At 29.2% G+C, this 26546-nt stretch overlaps 1 protein-coding gene across 4 annotated transcripts in view; it reads left to right on the forward strand.

Annotated features, from left to right (window-relative positions):
• heph (polypyrimidine tract-binding protein 1 heph) overlaps positions 1 to 26546 on the forward strand; it is a 272954-nt gene that overhangs the window by 164224 nt on the left and 82184 nt on the right. For all 4 annotated transcript variants that reach the window (XM_011497567.1, XM_011497568.1, XM_011497570.1 and 1 more), the window contains one exon: positions 585 to 689. In XM_011497567.1, the coding sequence (XP_011495869.1) occupies positions 585 to 689 (105 nt within the window). The remainder of the gene's footprint in view (positions 1 to 584; positions 690 to 26546) is intronic.

Consider the following 26546-nt stretch of genomic DNA (forward strand, 5'->3'; position numbering starts at 1 on the left):
TTGTGAGTACTCGCTTTACGGGCACGGGCTTTCCCATTTTATGCGCCGCTTCCTATAAGGAAGGATCGCGAGATCATCCCTTCCACGTTGTAGCGTAGTCTCAGCACTCGTGACGCCCGATCTCTTCGTGCTACGCGTTGTGTTACTGTTCCTTTTCAAGTTCCTTACTGGAGTATCTGTTTCTTTATCTCTTTCTCTCGCCCAATCTTTCTCCTAGCTTGCTTCGGATTTTACGTTCTTTGATCAACCATTTTACCATCTTGAAATCGGTGGATGAGAGTACGAAAAACGCTTCGGCCCAGCTTTTCTCTAGGATGCAGCTTTTATGTGGATTAGATGGTATATTTTCTTGGGCGATTTCTTGAGATTTCCTCTTCTTTTTTCTCTACCTTTCCAATGGCGTGTTTTTCGTTGCTAATTCGACATTTAAATCGTCCACTGGCGATTTTGCATTTTTAATACGTGTTACATTCTAGTCTTTCAAAATTGGAAAGTGAATTTTATTATTCATTATAAGATGATTATTTGTGCATGAAGTTATAGAATGTTTATTAAAGGAGATTTCCATTTCTTTATTATTGCAGAGGGGAAGCGATGAGCTTTTGTCGCAAAGTGGCGCAGTCAGTAATGGCGCAGCGATGAGTCCTCAGCCACATCACGCAGCCGACAATAACAACGACGCGAAGAAGGTAAGACATTAATTATTAATATTTAAAAAATATTTTTACGTTGAAAAGAGTCAAATTATTTATACATTTTCTTTTAAGTACATTGAATGTAAGAGCATGAAATAGAATCCTTATTTTTTATTAATCACGTTTTTCTGAACGTCATTACGATATCCCTTAAGTTCTCTAGTATCAGTGGAAAGATAATTGAGAACTTATTAGTTTTATTAGATAATAAAATAATACATGTATAATAAAATTGCTAATACTTGATCACGTCAAAAAGGGAAAAATATATTACTATTTCTTCATTCCTATTATTAATTTGGTGAAAGTGAAGCTAGAGTAAGAGAGAGAGAGAGAGAGAGAGAGAGAGAGAGAGAGAGAGAAAGAAAGAAAGAAAGAAAGAAAGAAAGAAAGAGAAGGAGCATTTAAAATATTTGTTTAAGTAAGCTCATTACTTGTTTAAAAAATATTATGCTTTAGTTTATAGGTCATAAGAATTGTACTAGACAATTTTGAAACATAGGAAACATTTAAAAATATTAGAAACACAAACAATTTTGTATTATAAAGTAAATATAAAATTAAAACGCCCTATAAGTTAGTGCAGTTATTTTTAATTCATATTTTATAATTATATTAAAAATGATAAATTGAAATAATTAAGATTTTCATTCGATGAAGGTATTACTATATCATTTAACTGCTATGTTACAATTAAAATTTGATATTTAATTATTAATAGAAAAATTATTATAAAATTCAAGTTCAAGTTAAAATATGAGAACCACAAATGTAAGAAATAATGTCTGCGTAGATTCATACTGTTTTTGAAGTTTATCGTGATCGAAAAAAGAGATTCTAGAAAAGTTTGCTCACTTTGAGGTTAGAGTATATTGTGTTCAATTATTTTATTTTGTTCTTGTATGAAGTTCTTCTTATTTATCTTTATGGCTTAAGCAAAAGTATGAACGATGATATAATAGACCTTCACGGAAATTTATACCAAAATTGTATATATAAGGATATTAAATTACAATAGGTTAAGACGAAGCTTCAGAAAAAGTATTATAATTTTACTAATTTAGTATAATAAAAATGTATGCGTGTTTATGAAATCAAATATACGCATTTTATTATATGACTAAATTTTCTCAACGTAGTATAGTCCAATGTAAAACAATAGTTATTAAATAGCCGATTTAAAAGTTATATGTATATTTAATTTTTTTTTTTTTTTTTTTTTTAAATAAATTATTTAGAAATATACATGTAATTTTAGACTTCAGTATCTTGATTTCAATAACATTAATATTACTGATTTACGAAAAAGATTAATTTATGCATTTTTTAAATAATAATATTATTTATTGATATTATTTTAATAACTATGAGGTAAGAAAAATGCATAGATTTTAAGGCTCAGGAATTTCGATCTATAGATACACAAATTATATAAGAGATAGTTGAAAGTTTGTTTACCCTGGAATGGCTTATTTTTTTTTAAGTTCTATTTAAACTGATTTTTTTTTATAGGAGAATATAATTAGTGCTTAGCAACAGGTTATTAAAAAAGAACTAAAATCCTAATATCCGAAATGTAAAAGTTCGAAAGCAATGTTCTAATAGAATATAGAAAATGGATCGAAAGTATCTTTTTATTTTAAAATGAAAGGTGCTTATTTCGTACAAACATCCATTCGAAGCTAATGAAAACTTTGGTTTCTCCACCGATATTTGCTTACTCTCGCATTATTTCTGCGCGTGCTAAATTCAGCCGGGAAGCAAAGATCCAACTGGTCGACCTTATTCATGGAGTTTCATTGAAACCTAATAATTGAGTGCATGCCCGCGTCTTTTGCGTATCGCTGCTCCTAAAGCTCGTGCATTTCTGCATACACGTTTGATGGAATATTTAGCATGTGCGGAGCATATAATATGAAAAAAAAAAAAAAAAATGAAAACGCCAAAGGGGTGAGTGGATTGCTGGACATCGTGCATATAGAGCTGTATTTGAGAAGGTCTCGCGCGGCTCTGCATTTTTTGTCTTTCTGTTCCGCAGATTTTGACGCGCAATAATGAATGATGTGCGCGAGGTTACATCGTTAATCACTTCGTAAGATAAGCGAGAGCTGGTGCAGAACAACAGTGGTGGTCTGCTGAGTAGCTCAACCAGAATACACCAAACTAAAACCTTTCTAGATTTTAGTTATTCCACTTTTTTCCATCTCTCATTCGCTGCTGCTTCCACTATGTTATTTTTTTCTTTCGCTTCTCGTTTGATACCGTTTAAAAGCTTGCTTACGAAAGCTTAAAAGGTGTAAGAGAGGAACGCGAACAAAAATTATGTTTTTCTTATAATTCACTTTTAAACGTAAGTAGTTGTATTACATTCGTTATTAAACGTTAAAGCTTGAGTATGATTAATAATATATAATTTCGTTTTAAATAATAGATACCAAATGACCAACGAATTATAAATTATGTTAATAGGAATATAAACCTTATGCATTGTAGGCAGCTCTGCTGACTAAATTTAAGTTATAGTAATAATTGCTAATGTGATACAATTTTTATTTTAAGCAACAAATTTATTATGAGTACGCCTTCTACAATTACGTGTGATTACTTAATTAATTTATATAATATAATAAAAATCTATTACAGTAATATCATATTTCACCATATCTTTTAGAGCCAAAATATAAAATTACATAGATATTTAAGGTTTTATTTATCCTGTATTTTTTTTTATTTTTTATTTTTAATTCAAAATGTCATCGCAGTAATTACAATTATAAATAATAGAATATTACAGTAATTATTACATTAATAATTTAGATGAATTTTCGGAAGACGGCAATGCAATTTCTCATAAAAGTTCGTCCTTGGAAATAAAAATCGAAGAAAGACTAACGTAAGAAGAGCTTTCACGAGTAAATTTCAATAATACCGCAATTTAAAAGAGGACGGTATTATTATGCCTCCTGTTGTATATAGTCAAGTCGAAAAACTCTTGTTCGCAAGGAGAGCAATGAACGACGAGAATGTAGAGGCGGGTCTGTGTCGCTTACGTATATTTGGCCCGGAGTTGGGAAGAGAGCTAAGACAACGCTGGAATGTGAAGAACGTTTACTGCCATTCGAAATCACCCTCCTTCTGCATAGTTCAAATTCTCTTCGGGGCATTTCAGTCCTTCAACTTCCACTGGGTTAGTTGCGATTTAGTATGTTTTTCTTTCTCATATGAAGTTCATCCTCAATTATTATCTCTTTTCTCATGGGAAAATGTTTTTATATACACATAAACAAAGAAAATAATTTTGAATAAGTATTTGCAATGTGTATAATACGATCTTGAAAATAATTTTATATTCTATTCGTAATTTGTAAAAAACGTGATTAGTAGTGGTTTTCACACAGAAATATAGCTATATTTAAATAAATTTCGCATCGTATACCAATGTATTTTTAGTATTTGATTATGTTAATTCAAGAACATATGTAAAATTATAATTTGTGTATCAATTTTTATCAAGCAGGACTTCGATTTACTAATTCTTCATGTGCATTTGGATCAGATCGTTCTATGTTAAGTCTTAATTATTTTCATTATTTATTTTAAAGCATGAATTATTACATTTGAATTACAATTGGAATACTCAGCTCTAATTGCACCAAGAGTTTCAAAAAGAAAATAATAGAAAATTTTGTTTAATAAAATAGAAAAATTATGGTTCCAGAACCAAATTCTCCTTGTTAAACATTTTTAAACAAATCACAGACTTGTAATGAGAAAAAAATAATCATTTTTATCATAGAAATGAAAATATTTTAAGTAAGACCTATGTTTAAAAAAAAAGAAGTGAAAATATACCTTTAGACGTTTATTTACACAGTTTCTTCATTAAGAACTACTTTGAATCTACGATTTCAGCATTAATTTACGAATTTATCGTTTGAACGTCAATGTAGAATAGCATTTTTATACCAGGAAAAAAAAACAACTTTCAAAATCGAGCTTTATTACTTGCCCAAAAATACTGATATAGATTTACAGGAGTAAGCTCTTCTTCGGTATTTGCCATGTAGTGTAGATCATGAGTTGCGAGGAACAGCGAATATAAAACATTTGAATATGTAGTTCATTGTAAGCTGGAGCGGCAATACGTGACTTCAGACAAAGAGAACATGTCACCTAATGCCTTTTCCAAGTATTGTGCTTGCACAAATGTGCTTCTCATTTCTTCGTCTCTGCGTCCTATGCAACGGCACACCATTTTTTTTATCCTTTCAATGCCCTTCTCTATTGTTTTGTATACATTTATTCTTACTACTACACGATAGTATCTTATCTGGTATTTAATTTTTTTCATCTCATTTTGTTACTGATAAGATATTGTATTAGTTATTTATGTATAAAGACAAATTATAACCCTATAAAAAGTTTCACTTTGGAATGAGCAATAAAATTTAATTACATGCGACTAGGAATTATCGCACAATAAGTGAATTTGGAAAAGTTGTGAAAACATATCAATTTTCAAAAGAACATTAAATGTCAAAGCCATACAATAAGAATATTTAATTATTTCAGAAAATGAAGTAAAAAAGAAAGGTTTTGTAAATTAGTGAATTATTAAAAGCAAATTTTTACTTTAATCTTTATGGACATATAACGAGTCTTACATTAATATTCCAAAAAATTCATTAATATAAAATTTTATAATACTTTATATAATACTTTATATTTACTTAAATATTCAAATAATTAATTACATGATAAGGTACAATTTCATGCTTGTAGTAAAAATAATAATTTATCCATTTATATATATTTCTTATTTATATATAAATTTATAATAACTAAAATATATGCAAATATGACTTAAAAAATAAAAAGCATTTTTTTTAATGTATTAGAGACACGAGTTTTGTTGTACTACTCGTATGCTGAAAATATGAAAATATTGGCATAAAATGTTAATATCATTAGTTTATTTATTTTAAATATTGTATTGTTTCTGTAATATTTGTAAATGTTAAATAACTTTAATCAGCAACTATATGCTTTGCATTTATATTTATAATTTTTTTATTTTGTATTACAAAACTTGAACGAATAAATTTTTCTAAAGTTAATTTACTCAATTAAGTTTACCAATTACCGAATTGAATTCAATTAGTATTATTGTGTTTTAAATAATAAATTTAAATTTTATAAATATTTCATAAGTATTTTTTTAATGGAACCTTGAAAATGGTTTTTTTAAATATAGAAAAAAAGTCATTTTAATTTATTAAGGACAAATGAAGGAAATACTGCAGTAAGCACTTGTTTTTAGTTAGTCATTTTCTGATAGATGGAGCAATCTGTTTATCTTAGTCAATTTAGATATTTTTCTACTAAACTACTTATACTTTTTTTACATTATTCAAACATAAAAATTTTTGCAATAAATTTTAAACGATTCCAACATTTAAATGAAATTTATAATCGGTATAAATCATTAATATATTTTATAATATGTAATAATGCCTTATCAGATCGAAATACTCACGAGTTACAATTATATATTTCAATTAATGAACAACATATTATACAATAATTAAACATTTATTATAGAAAAAAATTGATCTTTTTATATTAAAGCAAAAATTTTATTATAGAGTAGTAATTGAACAACTTATTAACTTAATCTTATTAACATCTTATTAACGGTATTTCTTTTATCTAGAAATTTGTTTTAATATTTTTATATCAACTAAGCGTGATATGCTCCTTCTTGTTTATTACAAAAAATTATTTTCTACCAACGTCATCACGAAACGCCATAAAAGAGGTCAACCAACGCTCAACTCAAAGGGCAAAAGAGAAAAGAGGCACGGACGTGACAAGATAGCAGTGGAAAAGAGAAAATATCTCACCGAATGTGAATCCCTCGCGACATTGAAATATTTTGAAGCTGTCATCTTTAGTCTTCTTTATTTTTTCTTCCCTCTTTCTATCCCTATATCGAAGCATAAATCATCATAGCAGCTCTGCCTACACGACTTAGATATGTACGTGCGAGCATGTTTACGTATGTGTAAAGAGGATGGAAGCTGAAAGAGGAAATAGAAGTATAACGCGCCTACGTGTACGTACGTTCACGTGATATGCAACTTTCATAAATATTCTTATATGCTGTTTCGGTTTCATTTATTCTCTTTTAATCGTACAGGTGAAGACACGAGAGTCGCGTGAGAAAAGAGATCGACCGAAGTAAATATATGAGGATGATCTTTCTTTCTTTTTCACGAATACGGAACATTATGACAAAGTGTAGAAGCGAGCATACAAGGCTCTTACAATTTTTACTTAGCCACCTTATTTTTTATCCAGTTGATTCTATTTAATCATTACTGTACCAACTCAAAAGAACGTCGGATCACGAATGTTATATCACGAGGAAGAGGGATAGTTTCTATTTCGATTTTCTGGTGGAAGTGACGATGCGCTCTGCATTGAATGGCTTCTTTTTATCGATTTCTCGAGCCAGAGTGTGTATTTCGATGAATTCAATGAGCAAGAACCTTTTATTTTCTTTCCATTACAAAAAATGTGTGACTGTTATGTGATTATTTTGCAATTTGTGGATTTTATTTTTAATTTTTATAATAAAACAATTATATTATAAGCTAATATATACTAATTAAACGCATTCAATTATTATATTAAAGAATATTAAAGCTTTTATGATTGAATTTTTAAATATCCCTTTTAGATTCATTAATAATACAGCACAGTTGTAGTTACAAGATTTTCTGTAATTAGTTCTCGTTTACGAAAAGATTTTCCTCCTTTTCAGCACTTGAAACGATAATATCATTGGAATAGCATTCTAGAAAATATCTTATAAAATTCCTTTTGATATGACTTGCTCACAGGATCATTTTTCCTCGAAACTAGAAAGCCCCACTGTGGACGAGCTCTTTTGGCAAGAAAGCGAATGATATGCATCCACATCACGAACCCATAAGATTTTCGAGAGACGAAAGCTTCTTTTCTCAACTTTCTTCTCTATTTAGTATTTTATCTCTCTTCTTTATACGACGTAATATTGGTTACGGTACCGATCGGTGCTGCAAAATTCTCGACTGAATTTCTGGTGCATGAAAGTTTAAACATATTGCGGTAGGAGTCTGATCTTTTGCCTCGCCCGATCGTTCATTGTATTAGGTGGACAACAGCCGCTGGCGTCCTTTTGCTAGATATAGATGCAAGAATAGGCACATGACTTTTTATTATTATTGGTGGTTCACTTGAGCTCCAAAGTTTTATATCCGATGTTTTCTTTTTGAAATTTTTTGGAAGCCCATTATAATGGTCCTACGAAGGGCTGATCATTTCCGTCTTCCTTTTCTTTTAATTCCTTTGTCTCGTACAAATTTCATACTAATCGCTGCATATGACATATTAGAATATGATAATGGAAAAACAATTTTTTTAATTAATTTGAATCTTGCGTAGTTAGTAAAATTTTTATAAAAATGCCCACACTTAATTAGAAAACTATTAATATATTTTGAGTTTCCTAATAATTACTAACATAATTTATTAGTTATGGATGAGATTGATTTTGAAAAAATTTTAATTAAGTGGTGCGCTATATAAAGCAATTAAGTATTAAGAACAACATTTATATTTTTCGATTCACTCTTTTTAATTTCTATTTTCCAAGTTTTGGGTATCTGTAAAATAGGATGTACTGATAATCGGTGTTTTATGAAATACAGAATTGGTATTTAGTCATAATAAAGAGCAAAATAGGCTTTACAATAAAAATTCAAGGAAGTATACATTGCATAAAAACATATCGAAATTTGGCTACATGATGTGTAATATGAAATTTCCAATGCTGATGATTCAAAGCACGTTCATGTAAGTACGGAAACTTTTTATAATTTCTATCCTTATCTGTGTTTTTCTTTATTTGTCTCTGCATGTTTCTTTCGTTACGCTGCTTCTATATAGGTACTTGTGTTTCCCATAAGAGAGACATTAAGAGGTCGTTAAAACCCTTGCCAGTAGATGAGTGCTTGACAAAGTCAGTTATTGAGGCTAACTTTCACTCACTGAAGCCGTCATAGGCCTTTATCATGAAGAGAGTACCAATAAATTCTCTCTCTCTCTCTGTCTCACACACACACACACACACACACACACACACACACACACACACACACACACACACACACACACACTCACTCACTCTCTCACTCTCTCAATATTATGTATTTCATACTCTTCATGTATAAAAAGCCATTGATGTATTAGTATTTGGTCAATGGAATGAATGACATAAATAAAAATAACATCGAAACTTTTTCTATATTCGTCGTTTGTCCGTTTCTTAAGTAAGAGATGCATGTTTTAATAAAAAAACCAATAGTTTTCGGTTCTCGTATAAGCTTAATATGGAAAGAGAGAATGTTTTTGTGTACTTTTGGAGGAGCTACACCGACCATATTAGGAAATTCCATAAGTAAAAGGGGAAAGCCTGTGATGATGATTGAAACGTTTATTACAGCACATGTATAGAATAGCGGATGAAAGTAAGTATAAACAAACTAATAAAAATGTTATTATTTGACTTATGTAGTTATTAAGTCATATATTCTCGATTGTGTCTTCTTGTTAAAAGATCAAATACGTTTTATTCTGAAAAACTAAATTAGCATCTTCAATAAAATGAATTTTAATCTTATGAAATTCAATGTAGTGTCAAATAATTATAGAATTATTCATGACCGGATTTCATAATTCCACTGGAAATATAAAGTTAAAATAAATTTTCTAAAAAAAAATTAAATAAAAATTTAGATTTATTTAATTGTAGTATCATACTTTTGTTGTATGAAAGAGAGTATGATGACATCTATCATAATAATGTAGCTTTATTTTTTTGGTAAAATTTAAGAACTCGATTATATTCAATTTCAATTGAATAATTGCATTCTACCTATTACTACTACTATAATAATACGTATGCAGACGTGTGGCTTGTTATAATTAGCCTCTTCTGCTCCTGAATTAACATTATTATTCTATGAGAAAAACTAAAGATAAAATAATGCTTAATTAATGCTTAATTATGTAAGTCAAATTAATTTCTAACTTATTATACAGAATTTTAATTTAACGAATTAGTATAGCAAATCAAACCTCTATAACAATATGCTCATGTAGGATCGGATCAAAAAGCATTATCGAAATTCGGAAGAGAATAAAGGACGATTATCTAATTTGCTAAATTAAAAAATTTCCGTTACATAATCCGTGCTTTCATATGAAATATCCATTACACGAAATAGGGTTTTTTCATCGAAGCACGTACCCGCGGGCCTTTGTTGAAAGGACAATTAATACCTGATATGACACAGACCAGGCATGTTCGAGTATTGTGTTGTCGTTGTGGAGTATCCACATTCTCGGATGAAATAGAAGTTTATTACGAAATGTAGAGAAGAGAGAAAGCGAACAAGCAAAGCAAGTGAAAATAAGAAGAGAGACAAAATTGATCAGAGGCGACGGCATAAGACCGGAAATACGAGACGTTCTTCATCCATTGAAGCCCAGGGCTGGGATCTCATTTTCTGGATTAGCAACGACGTAAAGTCGAGACAGCTTTTATGGGACGTAGTGCAGGTGCCTCCTTTTATGCGCTGTAAAAAGCTACCTTGGAAGACGAGGCTTCCGACTATTTTTGAAGTTCTCATTCTTCACCCTGCTCTATATACTTCTTATATTAAAAAGAAAAACGTGAACTTCGCATAGACAAGATAAGAAGCAAAGGAAATCTATAGTTGAGTTCACAAGTTGCCTTTAAGATTCTATTAATCGAAAAATTTAGGCAGTATATATAAATTAAATAAAGGGCGTGATAAATTTCGTTCTAAAAGAATGCAAAACGCATAAATATATTCAAAACTTCAACTCTATTGCTGCGATATCACATATCTTTAGTGGAATGAAAACTTATATTTATTAATTAGATTAGATAGTCGTATTTACTTAATAAAGTTATATAAAAATTACAAATATCTCTTTATCTAATATATTTTCGATATATTTCAAGAATTACTGCTATAGCTACATATACAAATGATTAAGGAGCTGTTTGCTATAATAAAATACAATAAATCTTTTTATAGATGTCTAGTTACATGGTTCAACCTAAAAAAAAAGACAATACAAAGTTGGTATCCAACAAAGCGGTCAATTCTCCAATAATAATAAAATTTTTAAAATGCCATTAAATACATGCGATCTATCTACTTTTACAAGGATATTTTAGAACATGAATTGTTGTACATGGGTTTTTAGTTTAGTCAACAAAAATGGAAATTTTTTACTTTTTAAACTTTTTTTCTAGCGATCAAATGATTCATTTAAAAATTGAATTATTAAAATAAAATAAAATTTTTCAAAATAAATACAAAAATTGAACAGAAGCTTAATTTTTCTTATGTAAAATGAATAGTTTTAAGAATTATACTGCAAATTCAACACTAATATATTTAAAAAATAAATAAAGTTATTATTACCATTACTTAGACTTCTTTAATTTTCAAGATTTATTTAGTTACATATCTACCCCGACTAAATTATTTATGAATTTAACTTTATTTTAAAATTAAATGTTTTAATTCTTTTTTACATCTTTTTAATTTCTATTAATTTTTAATTAAAGCTATAAATTAATTGAAGATTTACTAAAAAGTAATTTTAAATATGAATTTTTATTTTTTTTTGGAAAGCAATTTTTAATTTTTCGTGGTGTCTATATATTTATATACAATTTTTTGTTAAGAGAGTGAAGAAAACATTTTGTCAACATAAATAATTCGTAATTTAGAAACAATAATATTAAAAAAAATTCAGGTAAGGAATTAACGAATGCTCGATTAATTAGCAAAATTTTTATTAAAAAAATCTAAGATAATGTGAATTTATTGCCTTTCTTGGATTAAATTTAAAAAAATTTTGAAATATTTTGAATATTTTCAGGAATACAATAAAAATGGAATAACAAAAGAAATATTTTAATTAAAAAACTTATGAAAACTTATATTTATTCTACTTACAACATAAAAATTATATTATTTTATACATAGTTTCATATAATTGGCAAGTTATTTTATATTGTTATATTTTATTCAATCGAAAATATTTCAATTTAAATTACTTGTTATCAAGAGACGTATTTATTACGTTTTTAATTTCAGTTATCACTTAAAACATAAAGCTTGGTTTTTATATTTTATATATTTAAAAGTAGAAATACAATTTTAATAATAAATAGATATAATGTTGGATATATGGCTCATATATTTACATTAAAAATTTTACATAAATTTACTTTTGATTTATTTATTAATTTATTAATTTACTTTGATCTGAATTTATCGATTTTTTTTATGAATATAAGGCATTTATTTTTATATTTTTATGGTAATAAGCAAACTAATCATTTACAATTCATTTATAGTTAAGATGTTAGCTTAAAAATGAAAGTTAAAAAATTTGTTAAATATTTTTGGGAAATAAATAACATTTTCGAGATATAATGAGATTTATTATACCTAGTTAAAATATTTGGAAAACATGCAAATATAGGATCATCAGTTGAGAATTATTACTTATGACAATCTGTGTGTATTAGCAAACGTTTGTCGAATTTGCAGAGGAAAGCAGAGAAGGAAGTGCAAGGATCTACTGTCTGTTACTGAAAACTGTGAGCTAGGCCTACGGATAACAAGATTTAAACGTTAGCAGTGAGATGCATTGCACGGGCATTGGTGTGGCGTTGTGCCAACCTACTTGGAACAGCCAACGTATCTCTTCTTTCTCATTTTCGCGAGTCAAAATTTATGCGACGAATAATTTAATGTATGCGCAACGTACTTCAAACAACTCGCCACTAAATTTGTTCGCGGTGAGAAATCCCGGAGCGGAAGTTCTCGAAGCGAGTTGGAAAAGATTTTAACTCGGCATTGCTTTCAACGGGCCTCGTTGGTTACGATTTCATCTCAAGTCATGAATAAGGCTTTATTGGTCTAATTGGTTAGACTTCACGTAATTTGCTAAGTTTATGTCTCATGCAGGTTTTTATTTATACGTTAGTTCTTAATCATATATAGTTATTTTAAATGATGACAATATATCAACATGAATATTTATTGTCTTTCATGATATAATTTCGCAAGAATTGTACATTTAGTATTTGGTATCTCATAATAACAAACAATTATTTGTAAATTTGAATTTTTTATATTAAAAATATCATATAAATGTCTCAAAGTATTATAAATAATTTTTTGATAAGAGACTGAGAATGTAATATTTTTCTATACCAAAGATTGTTCATCGGCGAATGATTTAGATTGAGACGTGATTGATAAGATCTGTATGATAAAGAATAAATAACGAAAATCCCTGATGGGTATTTCAATATATTATAGAAAATGTTTTAGAATTATTGTTTATTTTTTAATGAAGTGAATAAATAGATTGATTTTAATAAATATAAAATTTTATTCATACATTGTAATATAAGACTTATTGATGTTTGAACAATGGAAAGATTAACGCCAAGTCTCTTAGTAAACTGCCGAGCTGCGGTCCATTGTTTTCGGGTGGCAGAGCCAGCACAATGACGATATGGATAGGTAGAAGTCGAAAGGATCCCCTCGCTCGTTAGGTTTTGATGAAACATGCGACCTAAGTCTGCTCGATAAACAAACGTAGGTTGACATTTATGTGACGATATGCAATTATTACTGTTTGTTTCGTATTGCGATCAGAGCAGACACACATAACTCTTTACGTATTCTTACGGAACTGAAGTTCGCTTATTTTTTTCTTTTATAAGTTTGAATAGATTTTGCTTCAGTGTTCGATTGTAATTGTTTGTAAATCTATTTTTTTTTTATATTTTACCAATTTAGTATGACTTAAAAAAATATATATATATAATCGAAGATTTATGAAGTCTTTAGAACTACAAAAAATTTTTAATTCCCGTTCCTTAATTTTTTAGTTTTATATTATTACATTTGTTGCAGTTTCTTTATCAAATAACGCATGCGAGAATTAAACTATAAGTCGCAGAAGATTACTTCATTTCATTTAGTATTAAAAATATTATTATTGATATTATACTTTAGGAGCACGAGTGAATTAATAAATATGAAGGTGAAAATAAGCTCTCATTTTGGTTATCGTGATCAATGAATTTATGACATTACCATTAATAACAGCTATGTATAATTATATTATATATTTAATGTTTGAGATTGACCTCATAAAAGATTCCAATATTATTCTAAATTAAAATTATGATGATTGAAACTAATAAAGCTATTCATATTCTATTTGTTTTTTATACGTAGTTTTAATACGGAGCTTAGTCTACATGTATGTAGCTTTATTAATTAGAGTTATTCAACATTATAATTTAAAGTTACACTTTCAACTATATGTTTATTAAAATGTAAAAATTGAAAGTAAAGTATAACAATTAATTAATAATATTATCTATTATTTTAAAATAAATATTTAATCTTTAAATAAGTATATTTAAAGAGAATATTTAATTTCATAAAAAAAACGCGAAAATACCGGAAACTTGTTAATGTTGATTTATTTCTTATTTTAAAATATTAGTTTGTTTTATTAAAATTCAGTGTGTTTTACTTAATGGGTATACTACATAATTTTTTACTTTTTTAAAAAAATTACTTAATTTTTTATTAAAAGAATTTTTTTATTTTATTAATACATACTTAATTACAAATGATTTCATAATAATTTACTAAAAGTGTATATGTATATATATTTGTGAGACAAAAGTATAATATGCAAACCGAATATATTAAGACATGACGAATGAGACGTAGTGTACATTCATTTGCATATAAATATTCATCACCTTGTAACATTTGAGGTAATTAATATAAACTTTTTTAATAATGAAAAGTGAATAAAATGTTGTTTAAGTCAATTATACACACTGAAAAATTATATGAATTATATATATTTTACGGAACACTAAATAGGTAATGATATAGTTTTTATTTATACGCCTTTCATACACACGTAATATAGAGATGAACAAGAGATTGAGAAATAGTTTTTCTATTATATAAAATTTACATAATTGATGTAGCTAAATAATTGGATTGTCAATATTTCAATTGACAAGAACATTATTAAAGTTCCTTTCGAATGTATTATTCAAGTTCTCACTAAAATGGCTTAATAAGAGCTTAATATTGGCATAATTATGTTCTCCAAGGGGACGAACAAGAAATAGATGAAGTGTGTTGAATAATGTCATTGCCGTCATTAAAGTTTATACGTCTGCGCACGAATAACTGCATTGAAATAAGTAAGGCCCGTTATCATCATCCGAAGTGTCCTATATGTTGAGTATTTTCAAGAATGGAAGATGCAGTAAGACAAGTTGAGAGACTTCAAATGTACCATTCAAGTGAATTCGTTTATATCAAATTGTTTAATTCGCGTGAAAGCAGTAGTATGCACATGAACTTGTTTGTGAAATTTATAATTGTATACGATTTATAGAAGGATATAGATGCAAAGAGATAAGGATGTACATTGGAAATAATGGTTATAAAGATAACATATTTGCGAGAATTAAAAACATTTTACATAATTATCAAATTTTTTATTATACTGGGTTGTGACTTTTATTGAAACGATTTTATCAAAATATTTAAAAAAGGTATTAATTTGTAATTGAAAAGTATTTAGAACTCAATTGAAACTGATAAAAAGCTTTATATCATGTATATTGAATAATTGGTTTCATAATGTTGTAGGATATCAGAGTTTATTAATTTGGCGATTAAGAATAACCTGCCAGTCTATGCATACTACGATCAAAATGATGTTCATAAAGGACAAGGGATTATGAAATTAAATTAATATTGCGATTAACAGAATAAAAATAAGGTGGGATGCGCTGATACTAGTGGTAATGGTCTTGAAAAAGAAACCCGATACGTCGAATTATCGTGAAAAATAGTAGTCATGGGACTGAAAGTTCTCTCTCTCTCTCTCTCTCTCTCTCTATTTTGTTGCGTGTGTGTGAGGGAGTGAAGCAGGAAACAGATTCCCGAAGGGTCGACAAGTCCCGCGGGTAAATGTGAAAAGTCGTATTAACCATTTGCAACTCCGTTTTTCAACCATTTCTAGGAATACTCTCGCTTCTCACCTCCTTTTTTTACCTCCCCTCTCACACTCACTATGTCGTCGACTAATGTCGATCGACGTGGTAAACCTAACCTTTTTATATTGCAAACTTCTCGGTTGGTTTTCGTCTAGGTCTTGTACTTTCTACTTTGCAAAAGTTTCATAAGGACGCTTCGATTGTCTGTTATTCGCTGTCAATTGACGGCCATTTTTTAAATCTATTGTCAAACGTAGTATTTATAACAATATCATTATTTATTTTGTACAAAGAACATTTTAGTACACACCAATAAAATTTAAATTATGTTTAATTTAAATATCATGATTGTATCAAAACTTATAAATGACTAGGATATTTATTTATTGAATTGAAACTAAATAAATAATTAATTTACTTATTTTAATTAAAAATAATTAACTTAATAGATAGTTAAAGTAATTGAAAATGTATTTCCAAAGTTTCAAAGTCTAATTAGAAACTATTTTTCAATATGTATAAAAATAAAAGGAAAGCGTAAGGAGAGTCTTATGCATATTAATATATTTATATATTATTATAATATATATATATATATAATATTATACATAATAAACAATAAATTTTGAAGTATTTTTTATTCAATATGAATGTTGTGGTTTTTTAAAATTAGTTGGGGCCACAGTTCACAAAATTGCTTTTTCAACACAATTCACTAAGTGTCAACGATTTAAGAATTGTGACGCCTATATATTAAGATAAATATCTAAAACAGATAATTAAATTTTGAAAAATAATTTTTTCTTTTTTTGTATGCTGAAAATTATTTACTATTATAATTTACTAAGTTTTTTTATTAATACACGATTGTTTTCATATATAAAATGAATAAATATGAATTAAACTAATTAGTTCAATAGATATTTGTGAGGCATCACTATTCAATGGTGAGAAAATATATTGTAAAATTTTGTCTTTTTTGCCTCTCTCTCTCTCTCTCTCTTTCTCTCTCTCTTAGTTTGGTCAGGTCTTTCTCTTTTTAATTTAAAAGCTCGAATTAAAATCAATTTTAATGACCCAATAATTTATTTAACTTAAAATAATTTATGATTGCTTTAATATTTCCATGCTATATTAAAGCATATGAATTATAATATTTATATTATATTATATTATATATAAGGACCTTATAAGATTTATATCAGCTTATATTTTTAAAGTGATATTTTCTTAATCTTTATTAGTTGATTTTAAGTAGTAAGACTTTAAAACAAGTCAGACGATTATTGCGGTATAAGCTTTATTTTTTATATTACCCAACTAACTTTTATTTTCATTGCTTACGTCAGATTCTTAAAAAAAGTATTTACATTCTTGATCAACAGCTGTAAATATTTGCATATTAATAATTCATTTATTGTAATTAATGATGGAGTTTTTAAAGGATAATTGTCAGTCATTTCAATTTGAATTTTATTTAGTTATAGTTTAAGATAATAATAATTATACTCGAAGTTTTTAATTAATATGTTAATTTTTGACACATACGCGCCCACACTCGCTCACTCACTCACTCACTCACTCACTTACTCAGTCACTGCCTCACGGACTCATATAGATACAGATCGATCAGTTCTAATCTGGCTGATAAATAATAAATAACTAGAAATAGATTTTATTTCTTCAATGAACAGAAGTTTAATATAAGTAATTTATAAATTAATTAACATTTATAAATATAACTAAATTCGGTATAAATGACAATAAAATATAAAAAATGAACTTCACATAATATATTTACTATATTGACAAAATTATTTACATAATTTAATTTAATCTAATTGATTCTTATGTTTTTAATTAACGAAAATAAATATTAAATTTAAATATCTGCATGCTTTAAGATGAGGAAAAATTATCTTGTCGAAGTTAATTATTATCATGAAGTTTGAACTGGCAAAATTCTAGTGTATATCTAACTAAAAGTCGTAGCCACATTCTGGCCAGTTAGATGTGCATTATCGAGCGTAACCTCGTGGATAAATTTAAGCTCGGGATTCAAACATACAAGTAAATTAAAATAGAGATAGATTCGGCTCAGCACTACATTTCCTTATGGGCGTATCTCTGTCTTGAAGAGTTTTTCAATTGTAATTCTATTTGATCAACTCAATGATTATTTCATAATCGTACATTTAATATACAACTGAGCTATATATATATATATATGAAATCTATCCTTATGATGGGGTGGGTAAAGTGGGCTTGCGCATAAGAGGAAAAAGATCGTTAGATTTTTACGAGGCTTTTGGGCATGTAGTGATGCGTCATGTATTTACATGAGAGTTTTCCTCCTGCTTTAATATTCTATTATATGCTTGTCATTATAGCCGCCGGTGCGTGGTTATGTGAGCGTATGTCTCCTTTTTCCGCGCTTGATTTTCCACCGGTGCGCGTGGCCTCTTTTATGTATTTTATTGCAATTTCACTACCAACGAGAACGGCCAGTTGCTGGTCGCCTGCTGGCGGTTTCTCGTTCAAAGCTGCTCTGAATTCTGGGATTGGATTCGAAAAGTTCGTGAGGATGTATTTGAGATTGCAAGATCCGTCATTTTACATTATGTATTTTATATCTTTATAATGTCATCGCATCTAGATATATTGTGCCATAGGCTAAAATAGCTTTTATCTGGCAATTAGTAGATTAATATCCATTAAACGAAAACTCAAATATTTTTGTTAAAAGAGTTTTTTCCTTTGTTAAATATATTGAAAACAAACATGGGATCAAAATAAAGCTATTCTTCATAAAGTTGATTATCCCACTGATGATAAGGGGTAAGGTAAGTAGGGAGAGATGTCGAAGTTTATGTGGTCGACACTTTAACAGTCAAATTACGTATTTTACGACAATAGAACGTTATAAAATCGTTTATATACTCGAGGTATACCGACTGGGGTTGACCAAAAATATAGCGATGATGATCCGCTCAGCTTGAATGGTCGCTGGCCCATTGTAGCATACTTTTATGTCTATGCCGAATGCTTTTATTTCAGAGATCAACTACACGAGAGTAAATGCTGGTTGCAAAATTGAATGCGCATGCGCGCGAGACCTCGATTGCCGTTCGTTGAGGTCGCGATGATTGACGTAGTCGTGAGTTGCGCTTGACAACGAATCACTGATCAGTTCCTGAACGTTGGTGGCGTATATGAAACAGAGTTGCCCTCGTTTTTGAAGCAGTTTAATATAAATTTTTGTCGTGTACGGTTTTTTTGAGCAATGGAAAAAATAACTTGTATAGGCGCTGTTACAAATCTATGTAAAAGGGGTCGAACCTATCGAAACTTAAGCTATATTAATAATTCTGCGATTAATAAATTAATAAGAATTATCGTAAATTAGTTTTACGCGATAGTTGCGAATTATGGCAACAGTTAAATATTTACAAACTATTTTGTTTAGTTTCATCTTACACATAAATTGCAACACTATCAATACATTGGATTTTCTTAGATTCGTGTATTCTTAAAATTACTAGAAATATTTTAATAAATTTTAGATAATTCACAATACTTTCAAATTTATGAATTTATTTTGTAGTTATTTCAGTTTATTTTACACTTTACAAAGAATGCACAACCTTATAAATGTATTTTTATATAATTCACTTTTTTGATATCTGGGGTATCAGTTAATTCGTCATTTTTAATTGATATTTAGAAGTTGAAATTTGAAGAATAACAATTTAATGAATAAGTCTTGTATAGTTAAAAAATTCTTTCCTATGTAATTTTCAAAAAGGTAACATCTTTGAATGTGATTTTTTTCCTAAATAATCGCTGTCTGTTTAAAAATAAAGATCTTAAAGACTAGTAGAATGTGTTATGAAATTATTTGAAAATTACAATTGGTTCAACCATACGCAGATTATTTTGTTATAAAAGAATATTGTAATTAATTGTTAAAAATGCTGTTGCAATAGAGCTATTATATAGTATACTCTTAATTAGCAATTTTACAGAAGTAATTGCAGCCATTCAATTTGGTTCGCACTGCGATTAAGAAGCAAATGTGAATCCGCATACCGCCAATGAAAAACGTATGCTGGCGTGCTATCAAAGGAAGACTCTCGATATCTCGCCAGCGTGCTGCATCAATCGGTCGTACTACATGCAACTACGTTGCTAACTCAAATTCCACTAATTTAGCGTCCTTTCATTCTTACCCGGTGGCGTGTTCAAAAAGTGCTTAGTCGCTCACTGCACTTTTTCTACGTGTAAAAGCAATTTTTTTGCTCAGCGCCTTTATCTATGTGTCTTGATAGCGTCGGACAATGAGAGACGGGGCGAGGGACAAAAAGAAAAGATTTGATAATAATGGGACTGACTTTTACTTGCCGGTAAATAAGCAAGGTGAGAAAGGGAAATTCGAGTTGATGTTCAACATTCTTTTGCGTGTGTCGTGTTTCGCTACGGCGAAAGGATCATTCGAAGCCCAATAGCAGGAGGTGGCAGCGTCCGTTGTGTGGGAATGTGGGTTGTTCGATGGATTGGGAATCGTTCGCAGTCAAGAACATGGCTTGCCGTGGAGAGGGTTAGCAGGGAGGAAAGCTGTTGGATTGGATCGGAGAGCTCAAGCAGTAATGCATATTGACGTTTTGTCGATAATTCTCGTGACGTTCCGACATGCTATAGTTACTCGGGCAGAAAGAGTTGGAGAAATTCTGAGGACTGTATTCAGGTTGGATTAAGGTGAATGTGAAGGAGGAGTGAAATATGCTACAAGCGCGAGGAGGCTTAAGGTAACGGGAGAGGAATAGGATAATGGAGGGAAAATTTTTGAAATGTATACTCTTACATGCACGCAGAAAATTATGCTTGACAAAATTTTGTGTTTAAACGATCTTTGACGTTATCAATGCATTTTATCTTTGTATGTTTATGTTGTGTCACTGCTTAGTTATGTAATGTATAGTAACTGATTTTCAAGTAAAAATCATCGAAATTAATTGTAACTATTGTCAATTGAACATTGAAAAAAATGAAGCATAATTAACAATGAATTAACAATGACTTGTTAATGTTTGATTTTTATAATTTAATTCTGTATTCGATATATCCTTGAGTATAATTAGCTTTTAATTTGAAGATAGTTTAATTTTCGAATAGAACTTAATGCAATAATCTAAATGTAAAATACTAATTGCTGTTTTGGTAAAAGATGAAGTGAATTGCCTATCAGTACAATAAGTAAATTTATGTATTAACCTTTGCATTTCACAAAATTTTTAATTTATTGCTTATTGTTTGTAAATGATACGGTTGAAATATATTTAAACGTAAACACAATTTCGATGTACAATTAATTACAATGATTAATATATTAACGCAAATACTATTAATTAACTGCTTATTTATTTGATCGAATCCCTGTTTTCCGGATATTTTATATTTATACTATTCTTTGTAAGAGTATTGTTATTAATTAATTAGTTTCTCATAGAACAATCACTTGACATTACGAAAGTTATGTATGAAGATTTTGGTATTTATCAATACGTTTGTACATTTCAATAGCTTGAAATTGTTCGTTTCTTAACAAGGAATATAAATTATCTATAATACAGCTTTATGACTTTAATAAAAGGACCGTTGTTTCATTTATAACATAATTCAAATTTTTATTGAATTTATGAAGAACACTTGATAAAAGTTTCCATTTTCTCAATAGAAAGGGAAAGAAAATTAAAAAAGAAATTCTCTCATAATTTATTCCATCTATAGTATTCATCATTTTTAATGGATTTAATTGTTTAAACACCGATATCTTTATTATCGCATAACAAGACATTAACCGGAAAGAGAGAGAGAGAGAGAGAGAGAGAGAGTGAGAGGGAGGGAGGGAGGGAGGGAGAGAATTACAAATTATAAAAGAGGTTTCCATAGTATTGGTAGGTCGGTCAGTTAGTGAACAAGGCTGAGAGTGGCCGGAAACGAAAAGGAAACGAGAATGAAAGCAGAACGATATTAAGTTGAAAGCCACGGGTTTCGTTCAAGTGAAAAACTTGGATAGAAAGATGACGACAGGAATGGCGGATAACACGGAAGTTCATTGGATGCAAGAATAGAAAAAGAGGAAAAAGGATGCGAATGAACAGTGTCTTGCAACAGGATACCATAAAGTAGTAATATAATTTCAATATTAATTAATAATGCTAGTATCGTTTTATTCTTATTTTTGCTCTCCATAATTGCTTTGCAGTATAAAAATACTGGAAAAGTATACGGGTTATACATAATTTTTGTTGTAAAAAATTTTTTTAAATGATAAATTACGGCTTAAAGGTAGAGAGTGGAAATAATTTGTTTATAATTATTATTAATTCAATTACAGCTTATTAAGAATAACGATTAAATGCAAACATTTTCATACTTTCATGTGAATGACATGGAAGTTTATAAGTTAGGATATTTATTTGAATGTTTCTTTTATATTAATCACAAATTTTTTTCTTTTATAATTTCTTCATACTTTCAAAAATTTTTTTAAACAATGAGGGGAATTAGCACTGGATAACTTCTTGGTGGTAGGCGTTTTTAAGAAAGGTGATATTTCAAATGAAAGTAAAAGGAGATAGTAGTCGATATTTGGCAGGAGTTCAAAATATCGAAACGATAACTTGTAGTGGTAATAATTCGTAAAGTTATTGTAGGTAATAGAATAGAAAAGATAAGGTGAAACCGCGGGTTGGCGGGACAGAAGAAGGAAAAGAGAGAAAAGAGCGAGTGGGAGAAAGAGGGGGAAGGGGGCAACATGTGATAGAATAGGTTCGATTGAAGATGCGTTGTAGTATTCAGAATTTTAAGTCACTGCTGCCTGTTGCTTCTGATGAACTCCTCATGAAAACGTCTTAAGAAAAGCTCTTTCAAAATCCTCTTTCGCTTTTCTGAATCATTTTTCAACATTTGGTTAATGTTAGAGCCTCTATATTTTTTTTTAATTACTATATAAATAATGATTGAAGATAAAGAATTGCTTAAATATATGACTTAAGTAATTTTGTTAAATACTTTTTCATAAAAAATGATCAATATTTTATATATTGCGATGAGACTCCAATGAGAAATAAATTTTTTTACATATTTATTCGATTGTATTTCCATAAATAAATATATATTCATGATACAATATTCATTAATAATTATTATGATCTTTTGATAATATATTCGTTCAATTTATAAAGAAAGCCAACTTAAATCATACTTGATCTATAAACAAGCCAAAATTCTAAAATACTTATTTTCTCGTAATGTTGGTTACTTTCCGTACAAGTTTTTTAACCATTAAATTATCGGTATATTAATAGGAAGTTGAATTTAAAAAGTATAAGCCTTAAAATTCCAGGTTTCATTCGTTACATAGACTATATCCTATAACTACTTAAAGTGTGAATTTTCAATTTAATTTTTCATTCTATTTTAAATATATTGTATTATGTATTAAATTTAAATTATTGTACTATCATATAGATGTCAGAATAAGTGATCGAAAGATTTTTATCTATAGATGATTTATAAAAGCAGAACTAGAACTGCAGCTTACAAACACATAACATTTTAAATAATGTATTATGAGTACTATATAATACAAAGAATTCTATATTATTTTTATTGGAATTTGTCCGAAAATGTCTTAATTCTATAAATTCATGTTCGAATTACCCAAGGAGCGACAACAAAAAGTCAATACAGTGCCAATTTACATAAACTTTAGTTAATTTAATCATATATAATTATCTATAATTTTGGTAATACTACTTCAGTTCCGATAAAGGAATGTTGAAAAAGTTTATTCACACTTTGGATTAAAAATGTAAGAAAAAGGGCAGTTTGTTATAAATTTTAAACTAATTCCCTGTTTTTTTAAGAAGCTCGATTAAGCATACAGTTTTTGCAGCATACGAAAACGATCATTGAAAGTACAGACAGGGAAGTACTCATTTCTCATAGTAGCAGTTTTCTATTGCTCTGTCATACGCACGTACATCCACTTTCGTCCTCGTTCCTTTCGGGAGAGGGTAGGGAACCGTGTGTTACCACACAGTGGTTACAGCAGGTTGGGTTAGTATGCCTGTTCCTCGTTCTATTTCGAATTGTACGTGCGGCATGATTTTCTCATCGTGTCTGCGCGCGACCTGTTGAATTTTTGGATCTGAGCATCGGCATGCTCGGAAAAAATAACAAGAGCAATTTAGGTGCTTGCGTGAACTGTCTACGAGAAGCTTTCAATTTTTATAACATTTTTCAGAGAAAAATTTGGAGCATAGAAAGATGCGAGAAGTTTTAATAGCTTCATTAATCCCATAATTTAGAAATGGGTTAGTTTCTTCTTTCATTAATGAAGCTTCCGGATTGAATTGGGCATCGTTCGATGGAATTGAGCATGGTTCGAATTTTCAGTAGTCGAACTAAAAGGAACCTCTAAATGCACGCTGACAGTAGGTATTCAGTATGGATTGCATTAGTATTTAACAATTTAAACATTATGCTCATTTGAACATTAAGCATGAAAGCGCTTAGTAAAATTTGCATAATTTTTAACAAATGTAATAGTTATATTAAATTGTATTTCTATTTATATAAATGTTGAGATACATGTCAATTAGGTATGAAACTTGAAACTTTTACGTCTATTAATGATAACGAGAGAACAGAACAGGACCGCACTTCAATGAATTTACTTACAATTAGCCTTTTTACCATACACAATAATTTTGAATTCTTTATCAAATATTTGCAGAATGTTATAGATGTTAAAGAAATCGTACTTTTCTTTCATACGTAATACACACTCGAATAAAATAACTAAGTTATTTATTAATCATTTTTTAAAGCTTGCCACCTAAGTATTTGACAAAGTATTTCACCATCACTCAAATGCATCCAACTTTTCGTATTATCTAAATTGTATTCGCTATAGCACCGATTAATCTAGTAATTATTTTTGAAAATTTTGTTCCTAAATCTGTAAATCGTGTCGAGTGATTCAAACTATTCTGTTTAGCAAAATGTATATAGGATCACATTACGTGTGCTACTGCATCAGATATCATAATATAGAAAGTTATTATTAGTTTTAGTATAAATTTTCCATTTTACGTCGTATCTGAAGTTATTATGATATTATCTCTCGTAACTTGCATAAAAACTGTGTTTTCATTAATACAATATGTTAACATCTCGAAGAGAAATAATAGATATAATTAGTATTCAAGATCCTAAGATTTTATTGATCCAGATATATTTATTATTATAAATACTTCAGCGTATATGATAATTTTATATAATAGGTCTAGAGATAATTTGATGCATAATTAATGATAACCAGTTTAATCGCTATATTTTATAATGAAGTTACAATGAGTACGAAACAATTTAATAATTAAAAGATTTGTCAATATGGATAATTATAGATAAAAGTGCATGTAATTTGCGATCCTTAAGATAAATAATTTTTCAATTTATCTCTTATAAATGACTATTAGATTGGCATTAGATAAATATCTTCGTAGCATACATTGGCCAACAACTGTCCGGAAAGGAAATCGTAGGGGAAGTGGGCTAGAGATGAGGGAAAGACGAATCGCGATGGTGACGCGATACGGCACGCCAACTTTTGCTAATCCGATTTCCATTGTTGACACAGTTCACTCGACAAGATTAAACCGAAGATTTAACCTGCGACTCTGAGCAGTGTACGCACGCATTCAAACGCACACTTGACAAAAAGAGCGTAACGTTCACGGATAATGGAATTTTTTCTTTTCTCGACTTTTTTTTATTTTTTTTTTTAATTTTTTGGCATATGCTACATGTGGACATGTTTTGCGGTTCTATGGGTACAGGGAATTGGACTTACTTTTTTTAATGAGTCCTGGAAAATGCAAAAATGCCCACAGTTGCAGATTCTGGCGTTGAGGGAGATTGAGTGCTTTTAATGCTTGTTTACTTTTGCTTGATTTCGTGCACGGATTACCCGATAAAATTTTTCTATTAAATCCACTAATTAAAAGTTCCATTTTTATTTCAGTATTGAAATTGAGATTTCAAATTCAAACTTATAGTATCTTGTAACTTGCCGACACTCTATATTGCATACAAATATTTTTAATAATTCGTTTCATGAATATTACTAGCTGGTTTAGTTTTCAGCTTCGAACAAAATATGGTTAGTGAATCGAACGAAAGTAAATGTCAGTTAAACTTCCAATTATGCTCGACCAATTAGGCCGTGTAATGATCATTAAGTAGCGTGAAAGTTAAATTTTATGAATGTCCTGGCCAATTATTGTTTCATGTTTTCGTGCATAATATTTAGTATGGAAAATCGTCTGCCGTACCGTAACGTAAATACATCGTCAGTTTAACAAAAAAAGAAAAAAAAACGGTCTTTTGGCTAATAAACCTTGCGAACGTGTATTTTACGCGACTCGCATACGAGCTCGGATAATAAAAACGATCTTAACCAAGATGCCGAGGCTACAAAAGACCAGCGTCAAAAATGGAATGAGACAAGTTAGGGGATGAAAAGAAGGGCGGGTCATCCTAATAATTCAGCCCTCGCGCTAAACTCG

The sequence above is a fragment of the Ceratosolen solmsi genome, unplaced genomic scaffold (genome assembly GCF_000503995.2).
Source record: "Ceratosolen solmsi marchali unplaced genomic scaffold, CerSol_1.0 scaffold47, whole genome shotgun sequence".
Taxonomy (NCBI): Eukaryota; Metazoa; Arthropoda; class Insecta; order Hymenoptera; family Agaonidae; genus Ceratosolen; species Ceratosolen solmsi.